General features: G+C 49.0%; 2 protein-coding genes across 4 annotated transcripts in view; one reads left to right on the top strand and one right to left on the bottom strand.

The window, feature by feature from the left end:
• CBL (Cbl proto-oncogene) overlaps positions 1–27,796 on the top strand; it is a 569,152-nt gene that overhangs the window by 327,901 nt on the left and 213,455 nt on the right. The gene's annotated exons all lie outside the window — the stretch shown is intronic.
• The window catches only part of NECTIN1 (nectin cell adhesion molecule 1), a 104,187-nt gene that overhangs the window by 42,740 nt on the left and 33,651 nt on the right, over positions 1–27,796 (bottom strand). For all 3 annotated transcript variants that reach the window (XM_064470944.1, XM_064470945.1, XM_064470946.1), the window contains exons 2-5: positions 12,487–12,837; positions 11,533–11,835; positions 10,991–11,108; positions 6,670–6,821 (exon numbers count right to left, since the gene is read on the bottom strand). In XM_064470944.1, coding sequence (XP_064327014.1) covers positions 6,670–6,821; positions 10,991–11,108; positions 11,533–11,835; positions 12,487–12,837 — 924 coding nt within the window. The remainder of the gene's footprint in view (positions 1–6,669; positions 6,822–10,990; positions 11,109–11,532; positions 11,836–12,486; positions 12,838–27,796) is intronic.

Below are 27,796 nucleotides of genomic sequence, written 5' to 3'. Positions count from 1 at the left end.
GCCAGGCCCGGGCCGGGGTCCCCGCGCCCCGCAGCCTCCTGCCACGGTGCCACCGTGTCCCGGCGCTCAGCAGCCAGGTTAATTAATGACTCGGGAGAGGTCCGCCTCTCAGAGGGTGCCCTCCACACGCAGCCGCTGCCCCAGAGCCCCACAAAGGGGGATTTACCCCTCTGCACACCGAGTTTTGTGTCCGGGGCGCAAAAGAGAGCAGAACTGCAGCCTGGGGAGAGAGGGGGAAGTGTGGGAAAAGGATCCCCTTTTTGTGTTTAAGGGGTGCGTGAAATTTCTGGAAAGCGGTGTGATGCCTGAGCGTGCTGGGGGCCCCATGTGAAAAATCCATTAGGAAGAGTCTGGAGAGAATTAAAGCCACTGTGAAAAGCGGACTGGAGAAACAGGAGACAGCAGAGTGGAGGGAGGGGGAACAAGCCAGGCTTTAATGCCGGCATAAAAAGCCTCCCCCCTCCTGCTACCCCCCAGCCCTCATAAAAAGAGGGAGTGCTGTATGAATAGGAATTAAAGCGGCAACCCTATCTGCTCGCTGCCCAGCTCTGCCAGCTGTTGCATTCAGCCCAGCTTCCTGTGCCTGTGACAGGAGCCGGACCTCTGGGGCGGCAGCTGGGAGCGCAGAGAGATGGGGGTCACCCTGGGCTTTGCTCTGGCACCCAGCTGAGCCCACAGGTTCTCTTTGATCCCTCCATGAAAGGCGGAGGGCTCGAGCATCTCCCTGACCTGGCTCCTGCCTTCTCCCTGTAGCACCTGGGGGCACAGCACTGCTGCCACTGCAGAAGCAAACCAGGCCATCCCCATCATGAGTGCCTTCAAAAATACACATTTTTAAAAATCACATCTTTCTTTTAGTGGCTGGTTTCCAATAAAAATGAGACGTATGCAAATCACCCTGCCTGTCCATCAATCCCTTATCTAATGCTTTTTGAACCTGCTGGCCAATTTCAGTGCTATCTGACAGAAGACTGAGCCAAAATTATCCCTATCATAAAGCTCTCGGAGAGAGCTGGAGTGAGATCCCTGGCAAGGTCGGAGCTAAACCTCATTAGACATCAGAGAGCCCACAGGGACAAGAGGCTGTTCCCAAGGGCAGGAAGGGACCAGATCAGAAAAAGCGTATTTTTAGACAGCAAATGATTCTTCTATGATATGCAGATCCACAGGAAACCAGCTGTCAAAAGCCCTTCTGTGCATCACACTTGCTTAGATATTTTAAAAGATACTACTTCCTATGGACACATTTTTTCCTGAAGTCTTATTTCCATCCTTTTCCCTTCAATCCTAAGGGCCAAGGAAAAACCTAGCACCAGACGAGATTCTCACTGTAGCCATGGGTATTGAGGAAAATGTCAAACTCCATGAGGAATTACCTTTTGAACATGCGTCAGCCCAAGCTGCTCCTTGCAGGAAGCTCCTCCAGAGGTAGGCCCTGGATTTCCTTCTCCCTTGCAGAATCAAACACCTGCTGCAATGGGAAGCAGGAACCTTTGGCAGGCTCTAGCCAGGGCAAGCAGCAGCTCCGGGGTGGAGCAGGAACCTTAATTCCCATGGGCTCATAGAGCTTCCCAGTTCCCAGATGGCCTCAGCAAATACAGTGGTGATCACGTGGATTTTTTACAAGACAGATTGCAGATGGCAAACTTTCCCTGCCAGTACAGTCCATGCCAAATTATACCAGGACTCTGACCCATGGAGTTACAGACATGTCATGAGTGAAGATAGGGAAATACATCTGTACCCGCCTCAGCCCAGACAGGGCTGCAATTTGAGAAGTTGGTAGCACCGCTGTTCTTTTTCCTTCACAACAGCCCTTGCACCTATGCATGCCCATCTCCATCTTCAAGGGATCCTACCTTTCCTCTCCCTACCAGGAATTTCTGCTCTCCTTGTGCAGAGCAGGGCAGCGGGGAGAGGAAGCAGTGGGGGTGGAAAAACCACTGGCAACTAATCCAGAAGTTTAGCAGCTGCCACTGGCATTTCAGAAAGTGACAGCTTTTAGGCCGGATGCCAAACATGTCTTAGGTTTTAATCTCTCTGTCAGGTCACCTACCACTTGTCAATCAAGCCCTGCTCCTGCAGGGGCCGTTGGCAGAGATGCCACCAGACAGGATGCAACAGACACTCCTACCGCCATCCGGAAGATTAGCATCAGACAGGCTCCCCCCAGGCTTGCTCCTCTTTAGTCCCCGAGCCCTACATCCTCTTACCTAAAGCAGCCACAAGGGCTTGCTGGTGCAGCATGGCATGGCCCTGGCTGGTGGCTGGGATTTGGGTGCACCTGCTCTGGGCTCAGGATTTAACGCTTCCCAGAAGGGGCCTTCTCCTGCGCTCTGAGCCTTAGCAAAGGCCTGTGGCTGCATGGCAGAGCTCCAGTGAGCCCCATGGGCTGTTTGCAGTAACCTTGCTGGGACAAGATCACTGGTGGTGTGTAAAATAACTCCCTGCTGCAAGCCAAGCAAACGGGGGGGCCATCAGCCCATGCCAGCCTCTCCTCCCCACCACAGCCTGTAGCACATTCAAGGCCAGGGCTGCAAAGCAGCCGGCACGGCCCTGGGCAGGGAACACACGGAGCCTTCTGTCCTCACAGCTCCTCCCCGGGGCTCTTGCACGTTGTGTCATGTCTCCGGGAAACCCAGGGGGTGCAGAGGTGGGGTTGCACCAGTAGGAGCCTGCAGGATCCTGGAGGAAAAGACCTTGGGAAACAGGTGGACGTCCTGCAGCTGGGAGGCTGATAGTGGTCACTGCCTCAGCACAGGCTCTGCTGTCCCTGCTTCCCCAGCTCTAGCACTGTCATTCTCCTTCAGTTTTGATGTTTGCCTGGTGCTTGAAGGCCCATCGGGAGAAGAGACATTTTAACATCATCTTTCTCCTTGGGCTTCCTCTGGCTGAAGCCAGTACACAAGTGCATTAACGTCTCCCTACATACACACACAAATGTATATGGACACGCATGTACAAAGCCCAGGTATGCACATGCACTGCTGCACACAAGCCCATACAGCCAAACACATGTTCATACATACATGCATATTCATGCATGCCAATGCACTGATGCTCTTGCATCCTGCAAGCACAAGAGACTGTGCAGCAGGACATCCCTATGCAGGCATGCCGGTTTGGGACGCCCATTTGCGTGCCAGGATGCAGATCAGTGTAACACATATGTGACCAGCTCTCTGTGCAGGACCACCACACCTGTGTGCAGGCACGCAGGGACACGCATGCAGTCTATAACCACAGCCTTTTATTATGTCACCCAACCGCTTGTAATAAATAGTTACATGTCACACTACATGCCTTGGCTGCGACTGACAAAGGTCCTGCAAGGCAGGAGAAGCTATTATAGGAACAGATTGCTGGAATAAAATATTAAATTTGCACTTATCAATCTCTTTAATGCGCTATAGCTCTAATAGAAGCGTTCCGCCTTCTCCCTCTGAACAAAGCACCCTCCCCACGAGGGGGCTCAACTAGCCCTGCGCTCCTCCTCTCTGGGACTGGGGCTGGGAGGAAGGTTGCAGGAGTGGGGAGGACTGTACCCACAGAGACAGGAGGGGGCAAAGCCGCTGCAGGGTTTTCCCTGTATCAGCCTTCTGTTTTTTTTCTCCCAAGTCTGGCTGCTCACTAGATTGAACTCTATTTATTGTATGCAACTCTTGAAAGAGGTTTCGTGGTCCACTGACAATCCCTAAATTGCCTGCAAGACCCAAACAAATGTACCTGTAATAGCTGAGCAAGGATGGCTGAGCCCTCCCAGCACTGGCCTAATCGGTCCTTCGGGAGAGCTGGATAAACATATTCAGATCCCATGAATTATTAAAAGCATTGTTTTTATGTGGTGGAGGCTTGGCCTAACGGGTTGGCTGCTAATCCCTCCTAGCAGGGCAGCTGCTGGTGTGTCCTTCCTTCCCTCTCATTTAACCTCAACCCCACAGTTCGGACCTTTGGGAATAAATTGAGATCACAGGTGGGAGACATCAACCCAAAGTCACTCCCCAGAAATCCTGCTAGTCACCACTTCCCTTGCCAGCACTGCACTGATGGAGCTTGAGAATGATGCTCTACCACTCCCCTGAAAAACCACCAGGAAGGGAGGCATTCATTGAAGCCTGGAGGGGGAACCCACAGACCCTCGTCCCTAGAGGAGCCCGCGCCCGAGCAGGCAAGTCGGTGCAGCCTGGTGTTATGTGGTGCTGAAACAGATAAAACGCTGGCAGGTGGCAGCAGGAAATATGAAGAGAGGGCTGTATCTGGTGCTTGCGAACATGTGTCCTGACATGACAGGAGATACGGGGTGGTTATATAGACAGAACAGCGGCAACAAATGGACATGCAGGCTATGCAGAAATGGAAAATGAGACATAGCGAAGAGAGCCAGTTCCTTTCTAAGCCTTCTGCAATACCTATCCCACCTCCTTCTCTGTGACTGGGGACTGAGCTTGGAGACTTTTTCCCTCTGATCACTCTTTCAAACGTGACCCAAGGTGCTAGTTACTGCATGGGATGGTTTTGTATTGCCAATGGGAAGCAAGTCTGCTCAGTGTGTACCAGGCAGGTGCCTGCGCTGTCCCAGAAACACAGTGTCTTTGGTGGCAACTCCCATGAAACGGCCAGCAGCTGAATGGATTTTGGCCGCGATCTTGCCCCTGCTTCTGGCTGTTGGGCAGGGCTGGGCAGGGCGGGTGCTGCCCTGTGTCTGTCCTGAACAAAGAGCTTTGTTATTCTGGGGCCTTTCACTGGCAAATGAAAAATCCCCCAGAGAAAAGCATATACCAGAAGCAACTCAGCAGGCAAGGATCCAGGACAGGAGGTGTGAATTAAAGGCCTGCTACAGTGATAATAATCATAAATACATACTTGGTAATTAGCATTTAATTAGCACATCTCATCCATTGACCTCCAAGCACTTGGACAGAAGATTAGCCTGGTTTACCCATGTTACAGAAGAGGGAAACTGAGGTGGTGAGGGTGCCAAATACAGTGTTATTGCTGATTTCAGAAGGTCAGCTGCCCAGGCCTCGCCTTTATATTTCCTCAGCATTTACCACTGTAGAGAGTGGGTGGAGGGAGCTGGAACTTAGACCCTCTGAGAAGCCCTTTTCATCACTCTCAGGTTAGACAGCTCTTCAAGGACTGGGGTGGCTCATCAAGGTGGCCCACGATCAGAACAGCAGGGGGTCTGATTTGCCTGAGGCTGGACAGCAGGAAGAGCTAACAAACCCAGGAACCACCTCCCCGGTATTTCCTGTGCCGTGGGACCCCCAGCACACTTAATTGCCCACCCAGTTTGGAGGCATCCGTGCTGCCTGTGGCATCTGCAGGACGCAGGCAGCCGGCTGCTCTCCAGCTCACCTGGCTGCAGTCACAGCCCTGCTGCTCTCCCCAGAGAGCAAGTCTGGAGCTACAACAGCCCACAGTACCTGCTGTGAGCCCAGCTGGAAAAGTGGTTGTGTGCCATGGTTTGTGCTGCCAAGCTGGGGTGTAGGGGGAGCACCTGAAAGAGCCCAGTGCTGAGCCCTCACAGTGCTGCTGACTGGCTGGGGGGCCAGAGGAGAGCCTCAGCAAGTCACCCCAGCTGCCAGGCATGTTTCCCAGACAGGCAGCACTGCTTCATCATCACATGGTCACTCCCTCCTCTGTCCCGTGAGAGCCCAGAGCTCATTGCAGCATGGCAGTGCTCTAACTCACTACTGCAAGAGGTACTTCCATCTCTCTCTTGAGACCCATAGCTGCTGGCCATTAACAGGCTGACAAAACAATTTGCTCCTTTTACCCCAAAGGAATGGGGTAAACTTCACTTCCCTGCTCTCAAAGCCCCAACAGTCACCCTTCCCCTTTGGTGATGCCTTGCAATATCACTTTGTCTCTCTAAAATCAGGCTATTGCCATATGTTATTTCTTCTCTTTAACCTACTTCTTGACATCACTTTCTCTCCCTGACACTACCTAAGCATATCCACATGTCTTTTCCTCACTCCTGTGGCTACTGATTTGCAACTCATCGAATTCCTTCTGTCCCATATGACATCACATAGCATCACTTCCCATTATCTGCGTCCTGTGATGTTATGCCTTTCTGGAGCCCAGACAAAGCTACTCAAGTGCTCACAGCGTCTCGGTAATCTGTGACAGCCAGGTGAGCAAGTGCACAGACCAACATGGCATTGGAAGGAGCACAAATGAAAAATCCTGAGAAGGGCCTAACATAAGAAACACCAGATATTGTCCTGAACAAATGACTCATCCATCTCATGCTTTACTGCCTCAGTGGCAGTCTATATCCTCATCCTACTCCTTCTTCTACCTTTTAATAAATATCCCCCTGACATGCCTTTGCTGTTAACACATCCACTGATATCTCTGAATCCAAAGCAGAAGACAAGGGGGAAACAAATTGAATGTATCTTGGTAAAAGAAAGGAAAAGACAACAAGAGGAAAGGGGAGAAAAAATCCTAGCCAAACCAGTGCGAAACCAGTGCAAAGCAAAGAACTTCACTGCACCCTTTGCATTGTGAAACTCCCCATCCCTAGAAGGAGACACTGGTGATTAAGACAGACGTTAAGGAGATGTAACTGACTGGTAGTTGTCAGCCGCTCACACTCTCTTCTTCCCACCTCTTCCTCCTCTTCTGTCTTTCAAAGCACACCAAGTGTTTTCCTACCTGTGACGTTGACTTCCACCAAGCCCGACCGTGTACCAATGGCGTTGGAGGCCTCACAGATATAGGTGCCAGCCACGCTGTAGGAGACAGGCCCTTTAAAGTAGATGGTGTTGTTCTGGATTTCCACGCTCCCCGGCAGAGTCCCGTTTGGCCTAGGGGAGAAAAAGATCATGGTTGACCCCAGAGGTGATACTCAGTACGGTCAAGCAGTATTGCAGAGGTGACACTGACATGCTGGTTCTGTGCTTGCCCTTAGGCAGGTCCGGAACCCAGTGGTGCTGGCTGGAAAATACCCATTAACGAGTCAGCCTTGAACCCAAGCCCTCAGACAGCAGCATTACAGGAAAGAGTCAGTAGAGTGTCTCCAGGGTAAATCCACTGCATGATGAGGATCAGGTTCTTTACAAGGATTGGGGTTTTTTTTTTTCCCTTTCTCTGTGATTACAAGGGAGATTGGACATATTTGGGTCATATACAGCCCCTTGGATTTGACTAACAGGATGTGGAGCACTTTCAGTCTCTCTTCTCCCCTATCCAAAAAACAGACTCAGAGCCTTAAAGTGGTCTATTTTCCAGCACAATCCCCAAGTAGGTACAAGCTTAGGGTAAGATGGCCAGGTCATTCTTTTGTTTCAGTGGCTCACCTCTAGCAGGCGCGTCTTCAGAGTGTTCCTCCATCCCTGACTTTCCATTTGATGGAAAACACAGGAATGGGACACCAACTTGACCCTGCTTTACTCCAATTTCCTGCCTGTGTAACTCTCCTGGGCAGCTGATCAAGCACTGTTAATTGCAACTCAAGCTTGAGTAAAGCAGCGCTGATTTAGAGCCCTGCCATCTATGACCTGCCCATGTCAGAATAGTCAGGTAAGTGTGAAAATGAAATAATGCAAAACTAAGTCTAGGGATACACAGAATAAATGAACAAAGGCAGATACAAAACAAAAAAACCCATGTGTGTTAGGAAAAGACACACATGGCCTGGTTATTCTTAATTACTGAAGCAAAGTAAAGTAATTACTTCTCTTAGGCAATTAAAAATTACTCAAGTAATTCTTTCCCCTCCTCCCAACAAAAATGCGCACGTATTGTCAGCAATTTGTAAGAAACAAAAGGGAATAATGGGTGTATAATTAGGTTTGGAAAGATGTGCCTAAATGCACACACACATATTTTGCATGTCTACATATACACATAGGCACATACGTAGAGCAAACACATCACTCTTTCCCAGCTACATCAAGCCAATGATCCCAAGCTGATGGAAGAACAGAATAGTCTAAAGTTGGTCCTCTGCCTATGGGTGAATTAGGGCCTTGAATCTACAAAGACAAGGGCACATCTAAGAACTGTGCTTTGGGATGCTAAAGAAGGCTATTGCTTCCTCTAACAGCTCCCCCGACTGTTGCTCATCACCATCCAAATGAGAGGAGAGGAAAGCATGGCTGGTTTTTACATTCCAGGCAGAAGCAAAACAGCAGCAGCAGTAATTGCTTCCTGACCCCCAGGAAGGGGAAGCGGCACATATGAGCACATGGATAAACCAAAGACATTGGTGGCTATTTCTCTGGCTGCCCCACCAAAAAAATGAGGAATCAGTTTGATATTACCCAAGTGGCACTGTGGGAAGGAAAGGGATGGCCATGGATCTTATTCCCACTCCTTACCTCCCTACACACACACATGCTGCATGCCTAGGTGGTTGGCTGCACTACAATTATTTATCAGGCTTTCATCCCATCTGCTTGGTCTGCCTCTTCCTCACAGGGCCCTGCTCACAGGCAGCCTGGAGCCAAGAATGGGAGAGCAGGAGTCTGGGCTGAAAGAGCCGGCAGGCAACTCTGTGCCCCAACTTCTTCTTCTTCCTCCCTTTCTGCCTCTATTTCCCCAGGTCTCACTTGCTCTCTCTCACTCTCTGCTTCCCTCTGCTTCTACCGCCTCCACTCTCAGCTGCACTCCGTCTTTCCTTTCCATGCTCTCTCAGGTCAATAATCCTATACTCAGTCCTAACTGACCCACCAAGTGTGCAAAAAGGGAGAGGCTGGTGAATCAGACTGAAGTGCTATTGGACTTAGAAACATGTACTCTTTAATTCCATGCTTTCTCTCTCTCCATTTTTGTCCCTGCAGTTCCTTCTCAAAGCCAAGTATTGATACTCCCAGCCTCTTAGCTGTAAGTCAAGAAACGTTTGCAGGCTAAAGACAGACAAATGGACATACACATAGCTCACAGAGAATCCACAGGAAAACAACTCTTTCCAGTGTTAAACAAAAAAAAGATCATCAATCATGCAAGCACATAGGGACCAACTCAATGCCTGGCTCAAAGATGTGCTGTTTCCAATAATAGTTTCTGCCAGAGCTGAATTTATTACCAGTGCAGTGCATAAACCAGGTGTGCAAATGACAAGTCATACTCAGTCACGCAGCGCCATGCTCAGCTCTTACACCTGCATCCGCTGGTGTTGGTAACTAACCCTCTTTCCTGCCCTGGGCTACAGAAACATCACCTAGCTGAGATGTTTGGCACCTGGCTACCCCGTGCTTCAGCTCTCAGCCTGCCTTCAGCATCACTATCACAGCAGGAACAGACTGCCCCAGCAGAGATCAGGGCCTGCCTTTGCCACTGGCTGCGTCTGTACACAGCGACAGAGCTCCTGCCACAGAGAGCCTGATGTCCAGGAGCCCAGCAAGCACTCAGGCTCCAGCCCTGCATGTGAGCCATAGCAGAACAAAGGGATGAAATGACTTGCCCAAAAGCAGAGCAAAAACCTGCCTCCTGTCCCCAGCTCCACTTCACAAGGCTTCCTTCAGCTCAATTTGCCAGCCCTGCTACACAGATAGCCTAAACTGGGATCTCTTCTGCCTTGGGTGACACAAGGGACATCTTTGCTTCTAATACTTCCCTGGCAATGTTGTGAGGAACCCTGTTGGAGTTCAAGTCGAACTGGCAAACCAACAGAGGGAGAAAGCTGGGGACAAGAACAAGAAAAAAGGCAAGAAAAACAGTCCTCTTCAGACTTTCACTGTGAACAGTTTGATCTGGGAAGTGGAATGAGAGAGAATATGCCTAGCTCCTTGCAAAGCCATTTTGAGAGCCTCTTTCCTGATGGCAAATGCCAGCAGAAAAGAAGAAAGGATCCATTTGATCTTTCCTTTTTAAAGCTACATGAGTGCTTATAGAAAAGAAAGAGATGGAGAGAGCGCCACATCAGGTTGCATCAGTTCCCATCCTACTCCCCAAACACCCCTCGCTCACTTTTCAGTCCCTTTAGTGTGTTCAGCCAAAAGCTGAAACCCTGGAGGACAAGGAATTGCTTCTGTTTAATGTCAGTCGCGTGGGGATGAGTGCTCCAAAGGGGAGCTCCTGCTTACAGATGGGGCTGGTTCCAGGGAAAGGGTTTTTCACACGCAGACAAATTTTGTGCCATTTGTGCCCCTTTAAGGAAGGGAAACCCTGGGTTCTTTTCCAGCTCTGCTACTGAAGAACTTAGTGGTGCTGGACAAATTATTCACCTTCTCATATCTCAGCTGCTTCATGTCACCAGGGCAGAATATTATTCCAGCAAAGTGAGAATAGGAAGTTATCCTGGGTATTGAGGCAGCACTGGGCTGGTAGCAAGCTCCATCCCAGCCTAGTGGAGAGGGGGTGTGTATGATCCTTACCCACTCCCCTTCTGTCCCGACTCTGGTAGATGCTGTGGAAGACCCAGCTGAAAGACAGGAGATAACCTCTGCCTATTGCAAGGTGAGGTGGCTGTGTACGGCTCAACTAGATTGCTAGTCCCAGCTCTGTCAGCTGGACCCACAGGCCACATGAAACTTCTGATAAAGCCCATCCGCCCAAAACAAGTCCCTTGCCCTAGTCACTGCAAACACTGCACTGACTGCCTTAAAAGCACAGGCTGCCCTCTAGACAGGGCTGGCCAGGCAGCAAGCCTTGTGTTGGACTGACAAGCTCAGCTTGAGAGGATGGCCAGCATGGGAGGGGGTGAGCCAAGGGGCCAAGGCTGAAGACAGCAGCTTCCCAGGTTTGCAGATGAAGAAATTAGTTCCGGTCCCCATGCAGCGAACACCTCCTGGCAGAGCTGTGCCAGGGAACCAGAATCGGCTCCAAGCATCCTACAGGAGCACAGCTCCAGCAGCTCTAAGTGTCCAACTCTCCCCTCACATGTACAGGTTTTACCTTGGATTGACACCGCTGACAGTAATGGGAGTGGGCCCTGATTTACCAGAGGGGGCCTGATGTTTCTACAGAGACTCTGTGGCCCTCTTTGAAGATCATACGTGCTGCTGAGAGCAGAAGCATTGTAGGCACTTACAGCTTCCATTCATAGGTGTGAGCTGGGGGGTTGGCATCAGATTTGCATATCAGCTTCACATCCTTCCGGTTGAGAAACCAGTTGCCATCAAAGCCCTCAATAGTGACTTCTGGCTCATCTGCAGGGGGACAAAAATGATGGAAAAGCAGGATGAAAAGGGAGAGGAACAAGTTGTGGAAAAGAAAGGGGGAGAAAATGAAATAGGAAGAGATGAGGGGGCAGGGGTGGAAGAAGGAGAGAGATTGCAAGGTGGGAAAGATGATGGGGCAAGGAATGTGAGAGAGGGTGAATGAAGGAGAGAGAAGGGGAGGAACAAAGGCACATGGCAGAGGCAGAGAGAAAGAAGGTGTGAAAAAGACATGATTATTCCAAGGGATCACTTCAGGTTTTACTCTCCAGAAAAAGAGAGCAGCCCCCTACTTCAGCCCCACCACCACACCAAGATCTTCCGTTCAGAAAAACCCTCTTTTGCCAGACCTTATGACCTGCCCCAGGGACTGACCACAAAGCGTCGCTCTGCAGCCCTGCCCATGCTCACTTACACTGCACGTTGAGGGTCATGCTGTCGGTGAAGCGGTCCAGCTGGTAATTGACCACGCACATGAGCTGCTGCCGGTGCGCCTCCCGGCTCGGCACCAGCCGGTACCGGCTGATCACTGTGATGGTGCCATTGCTATTCCGGATCTCCTGAAACTCGGCTTCCCCTTTGAGCTTGGTGTCCCAAGTGACAGTGCTGGGGGGCTTCCCATTAGAGGAGGTGCAGGTAGCTACCAAGATCTTTTCTGTCCTGCCAGACTTAGCAATAAGTGGCCGCTTGGTGCCCTCCATCCAATTTGTGGGCTTGGCTGCAAGGAAGCGTGAAAAGGAGGACAAGAAAAGGGTACAAAGGGATGGTTAAGAAAGCAATGCTACCCCCTCTTACTACAACCCAAGAGACAGCTAGCAGCACTGAGTCTGTGACTGATCTTGTGGTGAATCCAGAGCTGCTGCAAATTGCCAGCAACCTACTCTGGGGAGAGAATGGTGGAGGTGCCCTAAATGCACAGGTATATGATGGGAAATCGATCCTTTCCTGCCATAGGTTTTCAGCCCTGTGTTAGACTGAGAATCTGAAATTGGAGAGCAAATGAATCGTGTAGACCTTGGGTGTGGTCTGTTCACTCACAACCCTAAGCTCCATGGACAAGCTCTACTTGTGCTTAGGATTTCTCTGTTGTCTTTTCTCTCTGTTCACTTGACAGCCATAACATCATTAAAACTCACCACTCCCTTAGGGAACAAGTCACTGTTATTGCACCTGCATTAAGAGATAGGGGAACTGAGGCCTGGAAGGAGGAAGAGGCGTTGCCTGTTCTTCACCTCTTTACAGTCAACTTGAAAGATCATCTTAAGTAAAATTTACACCCAAGCTTCAGCTTTGCCCTGAGCTCTCAGGACATGAGAGATGTTTAATTGGAGGCAATGGTTGACACTACAAAGCTTGTCCAGTACCTTACCTAGCACAGTGAGGTTCAGTTGACTTTCCCGGTTGCCAGTTGGGAAGGTAGCAAACTCACAGATGTAAACTCCCTCATCCTCCAGCTCTAGCCGGGAGAGCTGAATGGTGCCATCTTTGAAGGAAGGGTTCCGGAAAGTCACCCGCTCTTTGTAGGGAGAGAGGATGGAGACTCCCATGGCAGGGTTGTAGATGGCAACATTCTGCTTGGAGCCGTTGGTGGCTTTCTGCCACGTGACCTGCGTGATCTTCACATTGGGGAGCGGATTAGTGAAGCTGCAGTGCAGGACCACATCTGTCCCAATAAACCCCGACACTGTGTCATTGACTAAGACAGTCTGAGCTTGCAGCCCTGCAAAAAAATGGAAAGACATGAATATACATGTACTTCTCAGACAGAAGAGAGAAAAAGAACAGTTCTTAGACATCGGGCCCATGAACTCCTTTATTTATTCCATTTGCTTCCTCTTGGCTGGGTGACACAAGAACAGTCTATGGCTACAGGCACTCAGTACCTTCTGCAACTACCTGCATCCACCTTCAGCTCCTGCAGCTTCATTCCTGTTCATAAATACCTTCCTTCCCACAATTGGTGTCCACACTTCACTACAACCAGCCCTAATGCTCTGCAGCCAACCTAGGGCTCATGATAACCAAAAGGCACAAGACTGGATCAATAATATTTTCCTTCCTTTTGTCTTCAGCTTTGGATGACACTAAATCAATTCTTGTAAATATACAGAGCATGCGTTTCTGGAGGCATATGAAAGCACTGATATTTATCAGCAGAGCATATCCTAACATATGCTAACGCACACTCAGACATCCATCTAATCCTATTGGAAATGCATCAGTAATTAAATAAGCTGCAAAGACTCAGCCCTGATTTCAGAGTAGCAGTAGTTCCCATACAAGAATAGATTTACAGCAGTGCCTATACACCTTTGCACGACCTACCTGCATGATCTAGATCATTTCTGTGGCCTTCTAACCCCAGAAGTGGCTGCATTTAGAAACCTTCCATCTTGATTCTGAGGAGTAAAGATGAAAGGTGCTTGGGAAAAGCGGTGGCTGGTCTTCATGACTGCTATTCTGTCTCAGTTGATTCCTCCCCTGACAGCTGCAGAAAAATGTCTCCCACAAGACTGACCCTGAAATTCATCTTTGGCTGCCACTGTGTCTTTCCCTAATCTGTATGTTTGGAGATAATGCTCTGGTAATTATACAGCCAGTATTTATATGATAAATACAATCAAGAAGCAAGGTGGTAAGAACAAGAAAAGCGGGTTTTCCTCACTGCTTCTGGCAGAATATGAAATTGGATGTATTCTGGGAGACTGAGAGTAAAGGAAAGAAAGGGGTAATAAAAAAAGAAAGATGTACAAAGAGTAAGGAACATGAAAGGGTAATGAAAGAGAGAGAGACTGGGGAAAGAAAAAAATGCATAGCAAGAGAAACAGGAAAGCATCTTCTAACTAAGGGGACAGAGCATTTCTGAAACGTCATCCCCACCCTGTTCTTCCAGGGGACGAATAGGCTCCCTGTGTCAAGGCCAAAATGAACTCCTCAGTCTTAGCCTGCACACACCCCTGGCAGATGTGCCCTGTGACTTCTATACCTGAACCTGAGCAAGAGCCCCCTTCCTCCAGCTTCACATACACAGAAGTGCAGGCATACAGAAGTCTTCTCTCCCACAAAGACTGCCATTACTGTTCTCTCGGCACACTCCCATGCTGCCTCCTCACTCCATGCCTGCTGTACTCAGCCTAATCTCAGTCCCCACATCTCGTCTGAGCCTCTTCTTTCTCCCTGTCTCCTTCCCTCCACGCCAAGCCTGTGACCCTGAGGACAAGCCTCAACAATCCAGCCTGGCCATGAGACGCCATCAGCTGACCACAGTCATCAGCAGTTAAGACCGAAACTCAGTCTCTAGAGCTTTGTGCGAACTTGCCCCCTTCCCTGAGTCAAGTGCTGGTTTGCCCCACACCCTAGCATTGTGGCTGGGTGCTGAGGAATGTTTTTCAGCGCTGCTTACAGCCACAGCAAAGCACTGGTGCCCTCATGTGCCTGCATGCATGAAGCCATCAAGTCCTTATAGGCTGTCAGCTGAGTTGGCAGGGTTGCCTGTTCACCCTCCCAGCATAGCCAGGGCCATTTTTGCTGTGCATGTCCCTCCAGAAACCAGAGGGAAGGGATGACCCTGCTCTGATAAAATCACAGCTGGACCATGTTTCTCCATGCCAACCAGAGGCACTGCTCCACTGGAGAAGGATGTCCAGGCAGTAACACACAGTGAAAGACTTCTGACACCGGTCTGGCCTGTGCCCTATGGGATCCCATGGCCCGCAGTGGCCTTCCTGATGAAATGAGGGCACCGGGTGCAGAGCAGGGTTAGGTTTAGATGATGCTATGCTGCATTCTGAGGAAAGAACTGGTGGGTGGGGAAGGGGGAGACGTCTCCAACACGCTTTGCAGCAGATGCTGCTCCTTCTACCCTGGAGGTGAGAGAGCCTCTTGCAGAATTGCCCAGGCCTGCGGAGGTGAGCAACAGCTTTGCCAAGCAGTCTGGCTCTCAAAACTTTAGAGCCTTGCAAAGCATGTGGGAGCTTGCCGGAGAGCAAAAGCAATCACGTAGCAAAGGCCCTGGGAACAACCTGCAGCCCATCTCACTGCTGTCTGGCTGTAGGTGTGCTCAGCACTCCCTCTTTCTCCCAAGGCTGGAGGAGAGCGGATTCATCAGCACCGGTCCCCACCTCTTTTGTGAAGGGCCCGTGCCCCAGAGCAGAGCCTGCCCGGGGCTGGGGCGATGGCACAGCTGGCTCTGCTCCCACACAAGCTCCCTGACCCCCCACAGGCCTCCGCGGTTCCCTTTGAACCAGGCTTTCAACATCCCAATAAGAGAGGCCTCATTCGTGACAGTAGGAAGTCGTGCCCCAGCACCTCCTTGCAGTGCCAGAAAAGTGGGAGATGAGCTGAACGCCAGAGAAGAGAGGATGAAAAGCCACCAGCTGCCCCTAGGAGTTGCACTTGCAGGGCAGCTGTGAGGACAGCCCTGTCTCTCTAGTAGGGTGTACGGATGAGCACTGCACACAGGAGACTATGCCTCTTAAATAAAGATGTTGTCAGCCAACCTGGCAGAGAATGAGATATATATCACAAGAGAGAGATCAGTCCAATCCCCCACTTCATCATTACTATGCCCTATCTTTACTCTGTGATTTCCCTGCAAATTAATGAATGACCCTTTAAAAAATCAAGTGATTTTTCTTGACCTTGAGTGGTAGTAACAATTCCCAGTTCTACCTTCCCCTTCTACCCTACCCCTGCCATGGGATCCATGCATCAGTGCAGACCGTACTTGGACACAAATTGGAGAAAAAGCAGACTTTGGTGTTGATGAACTCGACCCTGAACCAGACCCCAGAATGGGCCTGAAGAACCCTCCTCTGCCCAGGTGTAAACAGTCAGACTTTCACCTAGGCAAAAAGCTGGTGCCAGTTGAGGACTGCTTGCCAGTAACAAAATGCTGCCAAAGCTGGGATTCAGGCCCCTACATGTAGCAGGTTTAACAAAAACACATTCCAAACTTTCTAGAGGCTTCAGGGGAAAAGGGGAAAAAAACTAACAGAAGAAATAACAAAACAAAACAAAGAAAAAATACCCCCAAAAACCCCAAACAGTGTGCGGAAATCATGTTTCCTTTCCAGGTGACTGAATAACTTATGGCTCTTTTGCAAGACAGGGTAAACTCTTTATGTTCCACTCCTCCAAGCCTCTCATCAGGGAAATAACACACCCATTGCTCTGCTCCATACCACAGCAATAACACCCATATCTCAACAGCAATGATGAAGAAGGGGAACAGATGGAGTAAACGGGGTTTGCAAGTTACTGGATCGGCTTCCCATGCTCCCCATCCTAAATCAGAAGCCAGAGGATAAACTACCTGCCGTCATACTCTGGGGAGCATTTGTTTGCAAGGTGACTGAGCTGGGATGTCAGGTCTTCCCTTGCCCCGTTATACACTCAATAATTCATCAGGGCGAATGCATAGATAATTGATGGCAATGAGCATGCAAGGCCTGGAGAGGAGGAGGAAATAAGATCACTAATCAGCCTCTGGAGAGGCTTGAACATATTAAGCAGGATATATGTGTGCCTGTGCAGTGCTAGAGTTCGCCTGGCTTCTTCTTTGCTGAATCATGTGTGTGGTCAGTATGGCAGAGAAAAGGCTTGGGATACATCCTGCCACATCTCCCAGTGCCCACCAATCCACTGTGGGCAGCCAGCACACAGGGAAGGATTAGCTGTATTGGTTGAAGCCTGCCAAGTTGCATTTTACTCATTAGTCTTTTGGTGTTATTTTTTGTTAAGCACCAAATGCAGTAAAAAAGTCCCAGCTCAGTGCCGCCAAATATATCTTGGTGCCAAGACCTCATTAGTGGAGACCTCTGAGATCCTACTCCTCTACCTTGGCCTCTGAAGTGGTTTGTGTTGATGCCTTTCCCCACGATCCCAAACCCAGATATTTACTAGGTCATGCAAGGCCTCGGGGGCACCGTGCAGAACTCACTGTGCCCTGCGGCACAGGCAGTGGACTGGGAAGGAAGGTCTAGGACTCCCTGGGCGTGGGGGGCACTGGGAAGGGAGCAGACTAAGTGGCAGCCGGTGGCTCTTGTACCTGAAACTCCTAAAAGCCTGGGAGGTGCTGTTACATTGAGGCTCCCACACTTGCAAATCTGGTTTTTGCCCTCCCCATATAAAAAGCTCTGGAAATGATCTCCGGGCACTAGTGAGCTCTGTCACAACAGTGAGCCTCCAATCAATGCTGCTTTGTTAAGAACCATGTGAACTCCACACTGCTTTGCACAACCTTGCCTCTGATAAGCCTCTCACCAATTTCTCTCCCTTCTGTTCCCTGATACTCATCTCACCCCAAGGGCATTGAAACAGCCCTTGGCAGAAGTGTGATGAGCCTCCCTTTGGTGTGGCAATACCATGGCTGATGCAAATGTCAGAGGAATCAGTCCTAACAGTCTTTGCATCATTCAGAACTAAACTGAAGGGTCACAGTAGCCAGACTTTACAAAAGGACAAATCAACGCATCACGCTTCAACTTACAAAATACCCTACACAAAGCACCTGATTTTAAGACAGGCCCTTGCATTGCACTTGACTGTGGGCAATGATGTCCTGTACATGGTCGTGCATGCCTCACAGACACTTCAAACAGATCTCCAAGAACTTTTCATGAGGGGAAAAATGAGATGGAACAGGAGCTCAAAACTTTACAGCTGGTGGCACTTATAAATTTTTATCCTGGTATTTCTGAATTAATCTTTCAAGTCTTCCCTATTTTTAAGTGGAAATCAAGGTCTGAAACGCAACCCTGTGGGATAGAACACAACCAGCCTCCAACAGCCCAAAGGAACGCCACAGGTGTGTTAGGCAGGGTGAGAAATAAGAAAGAAGATCCTAAATCCCAGCAGGGGAATTTCAGGTGGCAAGAAGCAAAGGTTTGAGCTGGCGCTTGGCCAAGATGTTGGGGTTAATACCTTTCCCCTTGCCAGAGAAACTCTGTATTGATTGCCAGGCATTCAAATCAGCTGCTCTTTCACAAGAACACAGAGCCTGCCTCACCCCGCTTAGTCAATGGCTTGCAGCCGACTGCAATGAAGGAGTGGTCTCCAGTGACTCACCAACATGCACTTTCTGCAGCAGCAGACTTTCACTGGAGGTCTCTCTATCATGCACTGATTCGGTTCTGCCAGGCTTAAGTGTGGAGCTTGAACACCAAAGGGATTAGAAGAGGAAGACTGAATATCCAACAAGAGGTGGGGGTGGGGGGCTTAGAAAGAAGATAAGAGTAAGAGATGTGGCAAGATTATAGCTCCAGGTGACATGGCTGCACATCAAAGTGAAAGGCCTGAGATAACATTGTGATCAGGTGGGAGCACACCAAGAGAAACTGCAAGCCCAAGCATCCCTTCCCCCAGCTGAGAGCTGGGAGCTTTATGGGAGCTGACGGGAAATGGCAGCATGTACAATGGCCCATCTGGCTCTCATCCAAATCCCTCTCAAAAAAAAAGAAAGAATGGGCTTGGCTTTGGCTTGCAAATGGGAAACACAGGGCCTTTACTCTAGGTCACTGGTTCATATCCAGAGCCAGCACATAGCAGCAACAGCAGAGATGTTATTATCTGAGGACCAGTCAATGGCTTGTGTTGAGTGAGGTGTCTAGCCAGCCCTTCATCGGCTGTCTGCTGGGATAGGACAGTGGAGATGCCTTTGGGATAAAGCAGGGTTGCCTTCACCTGCCTATGCAGTATTTCCTCTTTGGATAAACAGAGCAGAAAGCAGCCTCAGGATCCACTTGAATGAAAGATCTTTCCCAAAGGGCCTGACCCATTGATGCTCTGCTTGTTCTCTGTTAAGGTTTGGAAAGTCTATTCATTAAGCCACCATGGGAATCACACAAAGGCCCTAAACAAGACCAAGGCCATGTTTGTTCCAAGTGTTCTTCACAGAAATAGATGAAAGAAAAGCAGATGCCAGGGTGAGACCAGCCACAGATCAAACAGACAGCAAAAAACAGAGATGAACACCAGACTAGACCACTAGTTCTTGCTGTCTGTGCTTCAACCTTGCAAACAGCCTCAGTTGCAGCCAACCTTCTAGTTCTGTAGAAGGGCTGCCAACCAGAGAAGTGGGAACAATCATGTCTGCCTTTGCTCTCAGCTTTCACTGTTCACTGTACCTTTCCTGACTTTCACACAGCTGCTTTGCTTCACTCCCCAAGTCAAGGGGAGGGGAACATGCCCCATGGCAAAAGCAGGAGGGCTGGCAGAGCAGGGCTCCTGCTGAAAGAGCTGACACAGCACTGGGAAAGGCCTTCCTGCAATAAAGCTATGAAACCCCATGCTCAGCAACAAAGCACAAAGGCTCCTCAGTCACCGCAGAGGAGCCAGCTCCTGTTGCCCGCCCCACCCCGCAAGCATGTCAGCTAATCCTTTGGCAAGAGTTGCCAGTTCCCACACACCTGAGCACCAAACCAGACTGCCCCTTGCCTCTCCCTGATGTGCACCAGTGCTCAGTACTTGGCCCACTTTCCCCTCCATGCAGCCTGTCCCTCCAGGCCTTTTGGACTGGACTTTACTCCAGCTCCTTCCTCAGCTCTTTTCCCACTGTGCGTTCTTATGCATATCTGCCCAGTGCCTGGGTTCAGAAGACTCTCATCTCCCTTCCCCTGTGGCCTTGCACAACTTATTACAGCTAAGTCACATCTCCCTTCTGCCCCTGCTACCTGTCTCCATAAGCTGAGAGAATAGCCTCTCAGCCTTGCCTACAATGCTTGGTTTCTTTGATTTGCCCTCCCTCCATTTTAGCCTTACAAATTTTTCTACCCCTCTTGTGTCTCTCCAACATCATCACCATTCCCCAGGCCACTCACTTGCCTCTCCTCATTCCTAGCCACTCTTTCCTCTGGAGGGCACCAGTGAATATGTCCAGGATCATAATTCTGCACTAGGAAAAGCAGGCAGCTGGCCAAGCAAAGACAAGGGTGGACAAAGAACAAAAAATCAAAGACCCTTCTCTCAAGAGTCATCTTGATGCCTGCCAGCAGAGAAGAAAGCCAGGGTCTTCTTGCTTACCAACTCTGACCTGTAAACTAGAGGGAAGACTGAGAAAGGGGACCATATTCAGGGCCAATGCTTATTTGGCGGTTGGGTGGGGAAGTGAGGGCAGAAAAGAACAGTACATCTGGAAAATCAAGTGTGGAGGTGGGGAAAGAAGCTGAAGCATTGAGGAGGGGGAAGCTAATTAAGCTGAGACTGTCCTGAGACCTTATCTTGATGGGCTGAGTCCTCAAATGTAGATGAGTATTTTCTTTGCCCTGCCTCTTTCTTGGACTTCCGTGTTGCCTTGGATGTTGTTCAAAGAGCCCTGGACCAGGGCTAAATATTCTCACTATTAGAGCTCTCCAGGTCCTAAAGAGGAGGGATTAAATTAAGAGCTGTGAAGAGGGGATCAAGATAGTAACCCATAGAGCGTCTCATTTCCGAAATGAAGGAACTTGAGACTGAAGATATGCAATAGAAACAAAAATAAACTTGATAGCACAGAAAGAGAGAACATCAGATCCTTCCTTCCCTCCCTGGGCTGACAGCTCAGAGTTGGAGCAGGAAACTGGTGAGCTCCCAGGGCTCGGCCTGGTGGTGACTCACTCGCCTGTACAATGGGAACGCGACAAAGCCGAAACTCTGCTGACTCAGATGTGACTTCAGCACCAAGGTTAATAGCTGGCAGCCCTAATTTGACTGCCCCCAGCAGCCTCACCACCCCCTGAGTCTCTCTGTCCTCACTCATATCAAGCCTCCTTTATCAGAGGGGTAGATGCCAGGTCATGGGAAATTACCAAAGGATACAAACTCTCTGGTCTCCTGTCCAAGACATGGTGAAAAATGCATCCCTGCCAAACCATGCTGGTATTGGCCAGACCTGCAATTTTTGTGAAGATCAAAACTCCTACGTTTCTGTAGTTTAAAAGCATCCTAATCAGTCACAATTTTCTGACTGTGGTCTTGCTTTCCTCTTGTCTTTCTTCCCATTATCCTTTTAGTATATAACGTATTGCTGATATTTCACTATCTCCTTAAGTTAAAGAGAAATGTTTTCTACTATTGCAAGTGGGAAAGCCATGCTCTGTTCTTCTATAATTTGTTTGAAGATAGAAACAACAAATTCTTTTTGTGATCTGAAAAATGTGATATATGTTCTGGCGGCTCATGACCTGCCAGAGCTGACAACTAGGAAAAATCTTTGCAAACAACATGAATGCAAACGTGGCACCCAACAGATGCAATGGACAGACACTCTTTGCTGGCTGACTGCCTGTGATTTCTCTCATAATGTGTTTTATTTTGCCCTAGAGATATTTCTGCACGAAAGTAGAAGAGAGTCAGACCTCCCAACTTTTTCCGGGTTGTTTAAGGATTACTGCCCATGGACAACAGGCCGTGAAGAACAGTGTGTACATATAAAGCAAAACTCAGTGCCCTGCCTGATTTCCAGCCTGCTGTTACTCAGCTTTCGTTTCATCAAGTCCCTGTGCAGGGAACTAATTTTACAAATTTCACCTCTTCCTGGATTTATGATCTCCACAGTGGAGAGTAACAGCCACCAGGCTTCAGTCCTACCTGGGCCCCATCGGAATAAGTCTGCATATTTATGAAAAGCTTTGCATCTTCAAAAGGCTTTTCAAACAGTAACTAATTAATCCTCCAGCACCCTGAGAGGCAGGAAAGTATGATTACCCCTGCTTTCAGGGATGGGGAAATCAGAGGTGCTGAATGACAAAGACATGTGCCCAAGGCCACCCAGGCAATCACTGACAATCTCACTTGAATGGCTTGGTTTAGATGTGGGTATCTGCATATTATGGTGACAATTCTCACCCAAAGAAGCAGGTATAGAGGCATCTGTGGTAAGGCCTCACAGCACCACGCACCACTCATTCAAACAGAAAAGGTCACCCTCTTTCTTATGGCTGAGGAAACTGAGGCACAGGGAGATGAAGTGGAAAAAGTATTCTATTGACAGAGCCTGGAAGCAATACTAAACATTATCCATGTCAACAGCTAGACTAAAAGTGCCCAAAATGTGGCTCGTGTTTTTCTCAACAATGAGCAAACTGGCTGCGACCAAATCAATGACATTTTGTGTTAAGAACACGCCAGAAATTATGAGAGACATTGAAGTGAGTGTCCCATTCAACGTCTGAGCAAAGCCAGCTCCACAGTTCCAGTCCCCACTGCCCCGAGGAGCTGACATGCACACCAGGTTTGCCTCATCTCTCTCGCTTGCTAGCTCAGTGGCTGCTGTGATCCTTCTAGCCCAGGTTTAGATCTGGCATGGCCCACTACAGCTCAGCAGGAATGCACCTCCGCGAGGAGAGAGATCTGACACGGCAGATTAGGGTGCCTAGGAGTCCCTTTGACTCCAGACCTCACAGCAGCTGGTGGGGTTGAGCAGAGGGCAGCTGGCAGATTGACTCCATGCTGGAGGGAGCTCTCATATCTATTAAGGTCACAGCCTCCATCCAGGCTGTCTTTGGATTGACTGCTGAGCTTCAAAACAGCTGCACAGGTGGGGGCTTAGAGGAGCCTGCTGAGCTTGTAAGATTCAGGACTGTAAACAAGTGAGAAGACCACCCATTAAAGGCAGCCTGTGCCGGCCCCAGTCATGAGCATCCGAAGCAAGGGAGGAAGACAATGAGTGAGGGTCAGAGCCCTGTGGGGACATCTCCCACTAGGGATCACGCTCCCTGCTTCCTCATGCCTGGTGCACAGCTCTGGGATGCATGGGGCTGTGGCTTTGCTTTTCTGGGGGTGGCAAGGGAGACCAAGGTGGTTATTTCCATTCTTACCTGCCCAGAAAGGTGGGGGCAATCAGCAAGGACTCACTGCGCTGTAAAGACAGAGAGCATTTAGCCCGGAGCAGAGGGCAAATCATGAGGAGCAGGAGTTCAAAAGGACTTCTGCAGAAAGATGATTTGTCCTGCAGAGAGGAGTTTACAAAATGGGGACAACATCGCATTTCCATTTGGACACCTCTCAATGGGAGCAAACCTTGCTCTATCTGGTGGGGCAAACAGGGGACTTTGACTTATGAGTTGTATGTATTTAGTGATTGTAGTGCAATGTGGGAGGCAAGCAAACTTCCAGGAAGAGAATCTAAGGGCCTCTCTATGCCTTATTATCTCCTGCTCAACAAGGTGGCTTTGTGCTTCCAGGTAGCCCCAGGGAGGAGCTGGGTTGTGATATAACAGTTAGGGGAATTTGATGACAAGTGTCACTCAGGAGGTGGAATGACATGCTGTGCTGAGTGACTCATTGGGCCTCTTATGCCCAGGTACAAAGAAGTCCCTTCATACGCACCCTGGGAGGCTTTTCAGCTATGCATCACCCGGAGTCTGATGGACTCAGCATCAGCAAGCATCTACACTGGGTTGCTGCTGTTTAGGCTGGTTTTTGGGGACATCTCTCAGCATGTTTCACTTTTTCCCCAATCTGGGGATGCCTGAGCAGGAAGGCTGGAATACCAACAACTGTGACAGGAGCTGAGAATAACTACACGGCCCAAATCCCTATGGCAGGCTTGAATCACATATTTGTTCTAAACCTAATTGTTCCCAAAGTCTAGATTCATGAGAGACAAGCCAGAACGAAAAAGCAATCAGTTCCCTGGAAAGATCTATTAACAGGCAACAGGATGGAGCAAACTGACAGTCAGCATGCCATTTCCAGCCTTATGCTGGAGAAACTAGGCCCAGAGACTGAGAGTTAAATAGCTCCGTTGGCCTTAACTGACGTATTTCATCGACTTTCATAGTTATTTCATTGACTTCTGTTGAAACTGCATCAGCAATCGGCTCCCTGTTTCCTTCTTATGTAGCAAAGAGCCATGTTCAAAAGGCTGGCTACATGGACAGGAACAGCAGGCCGCTCAGTGGAGCAGATGTGTTTGCCTCTGTGCCACTGGGGAGAGCTCCAGTGACTCATCCTGGTCTTCAAAGACCAGGAGGTCAACTGCTCTCTTGGGACTTCTTGTGTGCTTCGTCCTAGCTGAAACCAGGGACTGTTGAAGTTGCCACAAAAATGGAAAGCATGTGAAAAAAACACTAGAGCTAGTGGAAAACTTTCCAACATGGCATGTTTTTCTGATGGAAAGTGCCATTTAGTCCAAGCCAAAACTATCCACTGGAACGTGCTGATTTTGACAAAGTTCAATTAAAAAAAATAAAAAGCCATTTGATAAGGTTGAAATGGTTTGTGCTAATCTTGGAACAGAATGTTTCCTTTTTTGTAGTTTTCATTTTTCCCATTTTAAAAAAGGGCTTTTCCCATTTTAGGACTTGTTAAATTTATTGTAGAGTAACTTCTCCTTTTGGACTCTCATTTCTTTTAAATGGTATACTGCAAAACACTGACCAGAACTGCAACCAGAATGAAATTCTTTGGTTGTAATGCAATGGGACATTTTGGATTAAGCCAGATGAAAGTTTTCTTTTGAAATTTCATTACTATGGAAATTTTCAAATGCCAGTTTCTTTCAAAGCAGATGGAAAACTCATTCTGAGAAGCCTAACGTCCCCACCTGCACGCCCGCTCTGCCTTTTAGTCATCTCCACAGCTGACCTTTCCAACAGCTCTCACACCCAAAGAGAAAGCACCTCCTGCCTGCCTGCGAATCTCCCCACCTTCATTTTCTACAGCCCACTTGGAGCTCCAGTCCATCTGGATTCATTCTGTAAGAGTCTCAGCCCATCTCATCCCTGGGTTAGGAGTTCTCTGGGGCCTCAGGCCAACCCGCACAGTTGTGTGATGTAGCCTGGGATGGGACTGCTCCAGCGCCTATCCCTCTGGACTCCGTGTCTCTTCCTCCCCAACAGATGGATTTGCTCCCACCCTCCACCTGCCTGGTGTGCCCACCTCCTCCTCCGTCTGCTGTTTGTGTCTTCCCACTTGCTAACAACTACATGGGAGGCTATTTAAGAGAACTCATGTTTTTTTCAGATTGGGGGAAAAAAAGAGATAACACAATTCAGACTATTACATTTTTTAGCAGACACGACAACATGGACACAGTTCCTGCAGAACGTTGTACATTTTTAAAGAGAAACCTCACCCAAAAAATGTCAGCCATCTCCCCCGGTGGGAGGAGAAATGAAGAAAAGGAAGGGTCCTTCAGATTTCCAGCAGAACTTTTATATTTTCTTCTCGGAAAGCTGAAAAGAACTGGGCAAGATCTCTCAGCACCTGGCTGCATAGTCAGGAGGCTGAGTGCTTGGCTACTGCACACAGCAGCTGCTCGTCGACACACTGCAGAGCACCCCTCACTCGCCAAGCGCAAGCTCCTGCGCAGCGGTGCCCCAATGTCAGCCAGCGTCCCAGCTGCCAGACCTTCCTTGCGACAGCACCCCGCCGTCTCCCACCGCAGCAGCCCTTGTCTGCCACCTCCCCGGAGGGCTGGAGTGAGGACAGACGCTCCCCAACGCCACAGCACCATGCAGCCAACGCTCCTGCAGAAGCAGCCCGTCCCCCATCAGGTAGGTGCCCCAGGATGGGGGAAATGGCTCTGGAGCCAAAACACTGAAGGCAGAAGCAGGGAGACTTGTAGGTCAAATGTGATGGACTTTCTTGACCTACCATGCCAGGTCCTACAACAGCTGAGGGCCATCACACAAGTGAGGCAGCAAGAGGAGGAGCTGTGCAGAATGAATCCCTAGGAGACGAGAGCACCTCTCTTGGGGTCCTGATGCTCCACGGACGGATGGGACAAGCCTGGCCAGGGCTCTCCTTGGTGTTTCACCACCTCTGGGCATGGCAGCTGGGCTTAAATTGCTCACAAGCGGCACAGCAGCTCGAGTGTCTCTTGTTTGCCACCCCTGCTCTAGAGCAGCCATTTCTTGAGCACACAGCTGTTAAGAAACATCTTTACTTGTTGCTTAGGTACCAAGGTGACAGATATAACACAGCTGGATGCTTGACTACCTAAGAAGATGGATGGAAGGATATAAATAGCTAACAGAAAGAGAAAAGAGGACAAAAAGTCCTGTCTCCCATTTTGTAAAAATGACCAGAATAATAGTGGAGAAAGGCTTCCAGAAATAACCAGATGGGTACTGAATGAATGCAAATGGGGGCAATAAAAAAAGCAAGAAAAATGAAACCAGGGAAAAGAGATTAAAGGGAGCTTCTTAATTTGTCTGAACTGTAATTCTCCCATCATGGAAAAAGAGTTAATGTCATCTGGATACCACAAATTGTTACTGTTGGTAAGGTACCCAGATACTTCAGTGTGGGGAGTAATGAAGTAGGCAATGGAAAAGAAAGATAAGGATATAGATAAATGTCATTAACTCCTATTAGTGTGGGGGTTAGAGAGTTCAAAGGGTCAATCTTCAGTTAAGGGTAGAGGTATCAGGGGCTGTGTCTGGCAACAGAGGCTTGTCTGTAGAAACTCCAAGAGGAGGAGGTAAAGGGAGACAGAAACATTACTTTTAAGGCATGTTTTGTGAATGCAGAGCGGAGACGGACATGTCTTTCTAGCACAGCACAGTGTCATGCAGAAATAGATTAACTTGCTCATTAAAAGTAAGCTCAGGCACTGGAAAAAGGTATAGCTACTCTGGTAAAGGACTCTATTTAAGCAACCTGGTTGATCTAAGCAAGGGAATACTGCTGCAAGACACAGACTGGTGCCTTACCAGTATATCCACAAGTTGGAGGAAACGAAAGAATAATTCATTAAACCAAAAGCTAAGTTTCTTCCTAGTTCTTGAAAGGCACAGACTTGAGAATCTCCTTTTTCTGATGCTGTCACAGCACCAAATCTGTGACAGTCATAGCAAATAGATCTCTGGACTTGAACTGATCAACAGATCAATAGTGTGGCGAGCAGATCAGTCCACACTGGAATTGCCCATGCAGGAATGCAAAGGTGATGGGTTCTGCATCTGCAGTCACCCTGTGCCCAGACCTAGCAAAACACATGGGCAGTGAGACAGAGGAAACAGAGCACAAAAGGATAAGAATGATCATGTGCCCCAAAGAGAAATGAAGAGACTTCATTTAGTGGAGAGACACACCTTCCTCAGGAAAGATCCCATCAGAAAGAAGTAATACCCCTGAAACGGGAAATAACTACCTCTTTGCAGGACTGAAGTCAACCTGAAAGAAGAGCCCAATCTTATCCCCAAGGCTATTTTCAACCTTATGGTCTATACAAGTTCAACAAACACTAAGAAAAGGACTGGGCTTTTTTGCTGCAGATCTCAAGTGAAGGACTCAGACAGGGAAGCAACAGGAAGCCCAAGAGGAAGAGGAAGTTTACATTTGTCCTTAGAAAAGTGAACGTGGCCTTTTCTCTCAGAGCTTCCATATCCCTTAGGAAAGCATAGCAGCTTATATGCAAGTCTGCACAGGACCCTTTGGGAGTCTGAACCTCGGGCCTGACAACTCACTGGCATAGTGTGAATCTAAAGTAATTGCATTGTTTGCTCTGGGAATACTCTAGATACACTTGGCATAACTGAGAAATACACTCCAAATTCTCCCTTGTAGGATCTACAAATCCGCTGCTCTTTCACATCCCTAAGATCTGTTTTTTCTCTTCTCTCATGCCCTCTTTCTTTCTGCTGCCTTGATCCCAGACAAAGGTATTTGAGTTCCTGCCTTCACTCTCTCACTGTGTAATGAAATCCTTGTATCCTCAAACATGCCTTGCAGTTAAGGGGTTCTCTGGAGCA

This window comes from Phalacrocorax carbo, chromosome 21 (assembly GCF_963921805.1).
Source record: "Phalacrocorax carbo chromosome 21, bPhaCar2.1, whole genome shotgun sequence".
NCBI lineage: Eukaryota > Metazoa > Chordata > Aves > Suliformes > Phalacrocoracidae > Phalacrocorax > Phalacrocorax carbo.
Note: the sequence above shows the minus strand (reverse complement) of the source record. Positions and strands in the feature narration are given on the sequence as shown.